This window comes from Pteronotus mesoamericanus, unplaced genomic scaffold, assembly GCF_021234165.1.
Source record: "Pteronotus mesoamericanus isolate MK-2021 breed Mesoamerican mustached bat unplaced genomic scaffold, CSHL_Meso_final contig_64, whole genome shotgun sequence".
NCBI lineage: Eukaryota > Metazoa > Chordata > Mammalia > Chiroptera > Mormoopidae > Pteronotus > Pteronotus mesoamericanus.
In genome coordinates this window covers 5838041-5848514 of record NW_026555224.1, presented here as the reverse complement: position 1 = coordinate 5848514, position 10474 = coordinate 5838041, and the positions used below count along the sequence as shown (strand labels likewise).

Sequence of the window (10474 nt, the reverse complement as noted above, 5' to 3'; positions counted from 1 at the left end):
CCCAGCAGACAGCTTTTGTGGAATGGACTAGCTAGAGTCTAGTCCATTTATATGATGTACACATTTTCAATAAACGTCTAAAATTGAAGCGTCCTTCATCTAAGGGTGAGGGGAGGAAACCCATTTGTTTGTACTTTCTTGGTGTTGGTTTCTGCACAGGCACTGCAGCAGGTGCTCCGTACATGCAGCACTCCTAGTAAATGGTATACATAGGGAAGGAAACCAGGGGTAACTTCTCTGTGGAAAAGCGCCAGCCATTTTGCAGTTTGTCAGAGTTGTAGTATCAGTGAAGCAAATTTCTGTAAGGCAAACTGTTTCCTCATTGACAGCTATTATGGAATTGAAAGAAAAAGACGAAGCTGAAAACCTGGCAGGTCCACCAAAAAGCGGAGAGTAGATGACTTGGCTTTTTACCAACCCTGGAAGCCCCTTCCCAAGTCCATTTTTAGAAGTGGTCCTTCCCTTCAGTGAGACTGCAGTGTTGCCCTTCACCACTAGGTGCCTCCATCACCACAGATTGTCCCCTTAGAATTGGAAGCTTCAGTTCTCAGGAAAAATCTGTGCTGTGTTTTATGAACTCCCAAACTGTTAAACATTCTGTGTACAGAGGACATGGGCACAGGCACACACAGTTCGAAAACTGATACAGATATTAGCTGACCTCCAGAAAAGACAAACTAATCTGGTGTACAGTATGTATCATACCAGAAAACCTTACAAATTGTTGTGAAGAATGGGACCCAGCAATTCCGCTTCTAGAGTTATGGTAACAGAGTAGTCTCATAAAAATATGTATGGCGGGGGGGGGGGGGTATCACAGGGTCATTACAATAGAATTCTAAGCCATTTTAGAAAATGTGTGAACACATGTAAATATCTAGAGAGATTTGCCAGAAATGGCAGTAGGCCTCTGGACCCAGACTGCCCCACTTTGAATCCCAGCTTTCCTACTTAATTGTATGAACATGAATAAGATAACATACCTGTGCTTAGGATAATGGTAAACAGATCTCAGAGGACTGTTTTGAAGATAAGAGCATGCACTCATAGTACATGCATATGAAGCGTGGAGGTTTTGGAAAGAGCCCATTTTTGTAGGAGAAAATATGTGAGAGAATGCATGGGCTTGGGACAAAAAGCTGGTAGAGTATACAACAGAATCAAACAGTATTTACCTCCAGCTATGGGGTTGGCAAATTAGGTTTACTAAATGCCTTTCGGTGTGTAGGATCAGAATATATTGCTTTTATAACTAGAAAAAAAAATCTCAAAATTCTGAAGGTTGGGCACTCGGGCAGTGTTTAATCCTTTAAATGTGACTTTTCAACAACCTGGCCTTAGGTGAAAGTTGGGCCAGAGGCCAGAACTGAAGAGCTGGGTTTGGGGTAAGACACCGCAACCTGAAGCTCCTTGTAGAGGCAAGTTCCCTAGGTATACTGCCACCTCTCCCCTGCAAAGCCTGAGAACATCCCAAAACTAACAGTGCTACTGGACTCCTTCCTGCCCAGCTGAGCTTAGAGACAAGTGTTTGCCTTGATATGGGCAGGCCCAGAGTTGGTGCTTTGGCTCTGCTCTTGGGCAAATCACTTGACTCTCATCTGACTCTATTTCCTCAGCTCTATAAAATCAGAAAGTATCTGTACATTCAAGGGTTATTGTAAAAATTCAAAGATCCAGTGTGTTGAAATTGACAGTGTGCTATGTGAATTATTTTCCCTCTTTGAGCCTCTGTTTCCTCACTTTTAAAGTAGGACATTAACACCTACTTCATAAATCAAGGAGAGCCTACATTAAGTGGCAATAAACGACATTTTACTAAGGATTCTCTTCCATGTGCAAGATCATACAGCCGATTAGGGATCCCTTTGCTCCCAGTCATAGCCAAGGCCAGTTCCTACTGGGTGGGTGAGGACAGAAGTCCCCCGTCGGCTCTCAACTCCAGAACTGCAGAGATGGGCTAGGACTACAGGCCTCTATGAGGCCTCAGTGTGCACACACTGTTCTTTCCGCTGACACTCCCATCTTTTAGGAGCCAAAACTGCCAACCTGGCCTCTTGCAAAACACACATTCCTTTCATAAGTGCGTTTGTGCATTTTTTCTCCCACACCCTTTAGACAACCCATGCAGAGCTGCCAGGGCCATTGGTGGAGAAGCAGCTTCTTGCTGGGGGGAAGAGCAGCTCTGAGGGTTTTTACAAAACTCTCCATTCACCTCTGAACATAGCCCTCTGCCTCTGCCCCTGCCCTTGCCCTCTTTACCCACAGTGGGGATGTTCAGACTACTTTGCCATGTTTGTTTTCATTTCCTTTTGTCTTATTAAGGAAACTCATTAATGAAGAATTGGAAAGTACAGAATAGTGTCACATCTAATCTCATCACTCAAGAGTCAGCGACTACCACTATTTAACCATTTTCTGTCATACTTTCCCATTATTCAAAAACAGAGTTTTTAATAGCTGCATAATATTCCAGTATGTTAATGTGTGCCATAATTTCTAACAGTTTCCTACTGTTGACACTTAAAATAATGCTGTCAATTATATCCTTGCATATACATCTTTAGCACATAGTATACCTTGAAAAATTCCTAGAAGTTAAATTACTGGCTTAGAGCAAAAATACAATTTTTTAAATTCCAGAAAAATTTTTACCCTGTGTTTACTAACATGGTGTTTCAAATATTTGCCAATTTGATAAACCAGATTTTTTTCATTATATGTTTACTTTCTAGGTTTTTAAATACCCTTCAGATTGTCATCTATTTTTTCTAGATTTTTGGCTCATTGGTTTTCTTCTGTGAGTTATCAATAGAAAAGTGGGCAAAGGATATTAAGTACTTTTCCATATTGAATTTTTAAGGTCTTAGGAGTTGTGTCCATTTGTCAATTATTACAAAAATGTTTCTAATTTTTTTTTTTGTTGTAGAAGTTCTTTTTATGATTTCTTCTCTCTGCTTTTTGCTTTTAAAGTCTTGATTGATCCACAGATCGATGTAATATACCACTAACAGGTATGTATTTTTTAATGATTTAATTTTTACACTTACACCTTTATTCCTCCTGGAATTTATTTTGGCCTATGGTAACTTTCCCCCAAATATTTAGATTTTACTCAATTATCTCTCTTACCCAATAAAGGAGTGTGCCTCCTTTATTATATAAGTTCCTGTATATAAGAGCCTGGGTCCGTATTTTCTTGTCTTGTCTTACACTAGTTCCACACTATTTTGTAGCTCTGTATTTTAGTTTACTAGCAATTTTGGTAGCACCTCTCATGATAAACACGGGTAGGGCCCATGGAGAGCCCCCGTCAGCATGGATGCTTTGCTGCTGACAGCATTGCTGCCATATTCCACTACGACTTTCTCAGAACCCCTAAGGGTCGAACGTTACATAGGAAGGAAGTTAAACCCAGGTGAATGCCATAAGGCTTTCATAAGACAGGGCATCCTGAAAAATCTTACCAAAGGACAGGAAATGGAAAGGTTAGCCTGGTGCCCTCCCTTACCCTTCCTTCCGAGGCAGACTAACCCTTCTGATGTAGATCAAAACCCAGAGCAAGAGGATCACTTCCAGAGCCAACCCAGGCACGTACTTTGGCTGGATTTGAGGGGAGTGTCATTGCTCTGGTGACTCATCTGTACTCCTCAGCCCTCAGCACTACACTCAGTATATCTTTCTTGCTAGGCAAAGTACATTGCAGTTAAGCTTATGTGGTAATTGTATGAAGTTGCTTGCCCCTCATCTAATTGAAAATTAGATTTCAGTCATATATAATCTACACAACCCTGTGACAATACTTTGGATAACTCTAGGCTCTATACAAGCACCTAAATCAGTATCTTCACTTTGTTATTCCCCACACCTCTACCTGTAAGGCCCAGGGGGCTTATTACCTTCGAAGGATGACAGCACAGAAGGCACGAGCCCAAGAACCAAACAAATACATGTTCTGGAGGTTTACTTTTTAAGTGAGAAAGAAAAAATCACTTTCTAGATTTGCTCTGTCTGAAGCTGCTGACTTTGGTAATAATGGAGGAAATAGAAAAAAATCCAGTTCATCAAGAAATCTTTATAGCCCTCTTGGGTGGAGAGGATATAGCCAATGACTCTAGGCCCTTTCCAACTGGAAAGAAAAAGAAAAGCATATCTAATCCCACCATGGTACTTACTTATTTTTAGGAGACACCAACCTGAGACTGGGAATCTGGGAAGGCCATGAGGGCTGCCATCAAAGAAGTAGGGTGGCTGGCCAATTGCTTCCCTGAATATAAACAATAACTAGACAAAAAATACAATGAAAGGAAGCTAGGGGTCATTAAGTAGTCTACCATAATGAGACTTCTATGTAAGAGCCAGACAGAGCCATCAGGGATCTGTTAGTCTAAGCCTTCCATCTTCCCCCAAATTTGGCACAGAGGGAAGCTGGGCCCACAGGAGAGACAGTGACCTAGGAAAAGTCGTGTGTGACCATGCCAACCCTCCTTCCCTATTCTCAGGATTCCCTGCATTACTCATCTGACATCCTTTTGAGAATCTTGAACTTACATGTCTTAGGTACTTCAAAAACACTTTCTTTGTAAATCCTAACACTGATGGAAATAACAGTCTTTGGATTTTACAGATGAGAAAAAGAAATTCAAATTTCCACTCACCTGCCAATGGTCACACAGCAGTGGCACATGACAGTTTCAGCTTGTCTCCTCTGCCTTAATCACTGCCAGTCTGATATATGTAGAGGTCATCCATTCAGCACAGTGTTCAAATTTACTTTTTATTCCTCACCGGAAGCCATATCAGTTACTAAGATAAGACTATTTAGGAAGTGGCCCTGTGAGGACTTGTTTGCTTTCTGCCTAAAGTACTGGGACCCTAAAAGGCAATTAAGGTTGGTGAGTGGCAGAGTCTGGGGATCCTATACTATCTGGATTTTCCAAAGCATAGGACTTGCTATCCATTATCATGTTGGAAGAGCTTCCCAGTGGGTAAATCCTGCCTCAGAATAAAGCCACTGTTTTTTTATTGCTTCCCCCCCCCCAGAATTGTCAATAATCAAGTAAACAGATTTATTAAACCCAACAGCAGGTAACCTTCCAAATAAGAGAACATTCAAAAGAAATAACGTAGACAAAGATATGTGTAACAAGTTAATAAAAATATTAAAGAGGCCATTTGGAGAGTGTAACAATGCAGAGAAGACAAAGTATTGATTTCTGTTAACAAGCTTGTACAATCTCAAGAAACACCCTGGTCACAAACCAAGAGGAATCCACAAAGGTGGAGGGCACATGAGCAGTGGGCCCATCACCTCAGCAGGCTAAGGCAGGGTACTTGTAAGACCAACTCATTCAAGCCCCCTTTGCCTACTGCTTCAAATTCCCCCTTTGAAAACTAGAATCATAATCATTAGTGCAACAGGTAAGAGCAGTCAATCACAGGCTTGGGTCTGGGACCAGGTCAGAAGGAAGACACTTCTACCAGAATTAATGTGCACTGGATGGGTAGAGAGGGGAGAACACAGAAGCTACTGGACGGCTTCCTTTGGCAATATCCAAGATCTGTGTTGAAAGGTAGGGAGGGGAGGGGAGCAGTGGAAATAGGTCAGTATGAGAGCAGGCTAAGCTTTCAAGAGGAACAAGGAGGCTGCAATCAGAAGCAGAACCTGACAGTTACTCAAAGCCATTTTTAACCATCTTTGTTTCTGAACCAGAGCTCAAGCATCTATTTCATCTTTTAATAAGGAAAATATCTGCAGATCCTCACTGACACACAGTCCCAGTCCAGGTTCCACTAAATATATGCTGTATTTGCAGCTTCCCTTAGGAATAAACACTGCAGGGAGGTGGTGGGAATCCCCCGGATATAATTCAGAAAACAGAATGAAGTAAGAAAAGGGTCAATTTTGTGTCCTCAAGAGAATCCCAATTAACACACCTTCATGACTTTTAGAGTCCTTCCAGCTGGAGTCTGTTACTAAGTTGCTTAAGTCCTCACTAAGCAAATGGAGATGTAAGGAAACACAGGTAACTAACATAGCAGCACCTTCCTTGCAGTTCTTGCTTTATAATTGTATAATTGGGTCTATAATTGTATAATTGGGTCTATTTTGGGAATTTATTGCATAAAAGACTTCACTTTCAATGTGGCATACCAAACACAGTCCTAAGTATGGATGTTTTGGTTTTGAAACTTTTAGACCCAAGTTCTTATCCCCGTAATTTCCCACCACTGTTAAATACAATTTGGCTTAGTCTAATATGAGGCCATCGCATGAACCATGGCATCCCACACCCTGCAGGCTCCAGCCCCTGGGAGATGATCTGTTTCAAAGACCATCTAATAGTTTGTGGCTTAAGCCTTTTAATATTGAAAACAATATCTGTACATTTTTAATTGGATTTCCTTGCACCTGGGAGCTTGGTTGAAATATGGATCTTCTACTCAGCTCTAGATTTTTCTTATCAGAACTCAGTATGGAGTCTTGGAACCAATCCACACATATGGGCACGTCTGGCAGGGATGAGGGGGAACTCCTGAGGCAAACAGCTGAAGCCTAGCAAAAGGCCATTACAGAAGGTGGGGTTAAGAATGAAACATAGCAGGGATGGGGAAGAGCAGTTCAATGAAGCGACACCATCCCATACAGTTTTCTAATAAATTGCTAAAGAAACACCATAGAAGCTCACAAAACCAAGCAATTTGCTAACACATGAATTCCATTTGTAGTCTTCCCTTGGGTATTTGCCTGTTTTCAAAAAGGCATCTGCACCCTACCCCTCCACACCCTGTTACACTGTTAAAGTGAAAGGTGCCCAGCTTAGTTGAGGGGCTTTCATTAGGCCTCTCCCACACAATTCCCGTTCGATAAGTAGGAAACCTGTTTTCTAGGGTTAGAGGAACAGGGCTCTTTCACTTCCCAGAAGTACAACTGAAAACCCTACACACCCATCTTGGATCCCTTTGCACAAAAACTACTTTTCCTGTGGTCATGAGAATATGAAGCACTGGTCCAGAGTTACTACAGAACTCCTTCCATCAGGGACTCAAACTTGGAAGGAACTGGCAAGTCCCTACCTTTTCTAGTTTCATTTATATTTTTATAACAACTATATCATTAAAAATAACCAAAAATAATTTTTAAATGGTTCTGTGGGGACTGGGGAAGCTGAACGATTAATCAAAACAACAAAATCCACCCACTATACTATACCTAATGTATGGAATGCCTTCTGGTAGGCTGGGGATGGAATCCAGTACCTCCAGAGTCCTCAGGATCCTTGGGGCCTCCCTCTTCTGCACTTCTTTCTGTATACTTTTCTGATCGGGGACAGAAGGAGCCTTACCTGGCTAGAAGCAGCTGCCTTTTGCCTTACTCAACCTTTACCCAATTCAGAATTGGGAAAAACGGGGTTGCAGACTGGATGAGAACTCAGTTTGGGGACTCCGACTACAACTGAACCCAGAGGGCTAGCTAGGGTCCCTAGAAACTCTTTATATGAGTATCTTGTGTCTTAGGCTAGAACAAAGCCAGACGTGTGGCCTGAATCAAACCCTCTTAGGCTTTCCAGCAGTATTGCTAACTTGCTGTGGCTAACTTTAAAGTTTCCCACCGCCGCACCCCCCCTGCAAAGGGGCCACTGTCAGGTTTAGGATTACAAAACTCAAACTCCAGTTATATCCAATGCCAATTTCAGAAAGAAATCAGCTGCAGAAACTCCTTAAAGAATTATCTTTGTAAAGATGGGAGCCTGAATCCATAAAGCTAGTAATAAAGAAACTCTTAAGAAATTTTTGCCCAGGCTGAGAAACATACCTGGGAGGGAGATGGGTGTTAACTAGGGGAGGAAACTCCAAATGTTCAATAGACAAACTCTTGTTACCTCAAAAGTATAAATATTTTTATAAGTTTTTATTTAAAAGATTCCCTTTTTACTCTGTTCCAAAGTGTTGGAAGCTGAACTGTACAAGTACGTGCCACCCACCCTCCCAGTACAGTTTTCTAAGGATTTTTTTAAATGAAAAAATGGCAAGAGGACCCTCTACTGCAACGAGGTAGGACCAGAGTCAGCTCCTGTGTGGCAGTTTGTCCAAAGCTGGCCTCGTGGAGCGAGCACGCAGAGGAGTCTGGGGAACTGGGCCTCCCTCTGGTGAGGGAAAAGCTGAGAAAATTCATCTTCTCTTTAGTGAAAATGATCCAAACTCAGATTCAAAAGCCTCCATTATGATGTTCCCTGGCACTCTTCTTATACTTTGTATATTAAAGGCAGCTCCCTCTTTTATGGCCAATTTTAGCAGGCAAAGAAACAGGAATATAGATACATATACATGTATATATATATTTTATATAGGTAAAATATATACATATCTTATATATGTATATATACATATTTGGGTGGAGGGGAAGGAAAGAGGGTCATGTAAACCTAAACAGTCATCACATTACCCCCAATGAGCCTGATATTAACAGGCCTGACATTAACAGAGAGATAATAAATAACGCCTAGGGGTAAGTGACAACATGGGTGCAGCAAAAAGGGAAAGGGCACACATTTAACTACTCAATACGTTTATATTTGTTTGGCAGAGTTCAGGCCAGCCCCAGGCTTTTGCACTTGCCAGACAAGTAAGCTGATGATACTCAAAAAACTGTTTTAAAAAAAGTACTCAAGCAGAGCTCCATACCACAGTTTTCCTTCAAGTCAGGTGGCCAGCAGGCAGTTTTCCGACCACCAGAAACAGAAACTTTGGCTCTGAGGCAAATAAAAAAAAAATGTATTTCCACTTACAACATGAAAACACAGAAAATTCACCAAAAACAAACAAAAAAAAACTACCGAAGTCTACTTCCAGCAAAACTGAGGTAGCACTGCTTTCTCTGCATTCAATACTTAAGTGGTTGTTAGTACATGTTCTAAAAACACTGCTCACTTGACTGACAGGTGCAGCATGTTGGTACAAAAACTCAACATGAAATGCAATGGGTCAAAGAAGGAATGAGCAAGAAGTGCAAGAAGGAAGGGTTTCAGATAAATTAGCTTAAAAGGGGGTTGTCACCAGACTACAGACACTCTCGGCTGGCCTTAGCTCTCCAACAGCTTTTACTCACCTGGGAATTAATGCAATGTGGTTAACAGTTAACACTGCTAATCAACTCTGTGTAAATCTTTAAAAATAATTATCACAACCCAAATTCAACCATGTAAACAGCACTACACACAGTACAGACCTGCCCTGAAAAACAATATGCAAAACAGAAATGGCACTGCATTGCTCGCAATGTTAATTCAACCTCACTGGCCCATTCCCAACCCTGCTTTATGCCCTCCCCAACCAAAAAAAAAAAAAAAAAATTAATTTGTGCAACAAATGGCAGGCCAATTCTATCTGAAGGCTTCAAAAAACAACAACAACAACAAAAAAAAAATAGATACACAACATGTAGCCAGATTCAAATATTTTGGGGGATCCCCCCAAAAAGAAATAACCAAAAAAAGAAGAAAGTGCCTAAAACATGATACAGCATTTTAGAGCCCTTTCAGATACAAGGCAGAGAAAGGTGTAGAGTAGAAAATATCTGGATATTGGGTAATTTCCAGAAAGGTCCAATTCCTCGGGTGGCTCCAGGGCAGTGGGCAGACCTTCGTGACTGCCCAGAACAGAGCACTAAGTCTGCTCCTGGGGACACAAGCCCAAGGGCCCTGAGCTGAGCACACCTCCCCCAGCCCCTTCTCTTTTCCTCCGCTCCATCTCCCACTCCACAAAGGTATCGAAGAGACTCGGCCAGGCCTCATCTTCGCTGTAGTTGCTGAGGTCGGGGCCAATCACCTGAGTGAAGTTAAGGAACATGTTCCAAGTGTCCCGGGAGATGCCCTTGATCCCAGAAGGGTTCTCTGTTAGGAAGTTTAGCCACTGGTCCAACACTGGAGGATTGTTCTGGGTAAAGACTAGCTTCCACAGGGCAATGGCTATTTCCCGATGCAGTGACCGCTGCCCTTCTTCAGAATCCAGGCCAAACTGAAATGTAAACCGGTAGAGATCCTTGAATTTGTCCTCTTGTTTGGCTTCTATTAAGAGGCTAGGGAACCGGGCACAGATCCCATCAATGCTGTCTGCACTTATTGCTTTGCAGCCATCAAAAAACTCCTTCCTGCAACAGGAAGTAAGGGGCACAATTAATAATTGTAAATGAGAATCATTTCCTGTGAGGCAATAGTGTAGTGAATGTACCATGGCTCCAGGGCTGGGTGGCCTGGGTGTGAATTCCTACTCCTCTACTTAAGAGTTCTTTTCTTTATCTGTGAAATGCTGAGACTACCACATTACTTCACAGGGTTTGGGTGAAGACTAGTTAATATATGTCAACTGATTCTAATAGTGCCTGACACATGGCAGGCAGTTGATAAGTCTATTCATTCATGTATTCACCTTCCCAAAGCTAAACTCCCATTCCATGCCCTGCTTTCCATTCTGCAAT

The 10474-nt window shown here is 41.9% G+C and overlaps 1 protein-coding gene across 3 annotated transcripts in view; it reads right to left on the bottom strand.

The window, feature by feature from the left end:
• Window positions 1-5040: 5040 nt before the first annotated feature.
• Window positions 5041-10474, bottom strand: part of DCUN1D3 (defective in cullin neddylation 1 domain containing 3) — a 52862-nt gene continuing 47428 nt past the window's right edge. For 2 of the 3 annotated variants that reach the window (XM_054580925.1, XM_054580924.1), the window contains exon 3: window positions 9387-10147. In XM_054580925.1, the coding sequence (XP_054436900.1) occupies window positions 9664-10147 (484 nt within the window). In that variant the 3' untranslated portion in view covers window positions 9387-9663. Of the gene's footprint in view, window positions 5559-9386; window positions 10148-10474 lie in introns of those variants that run through there. The other variant, XM_054580926.1, reaches the window with a different exon arrangement.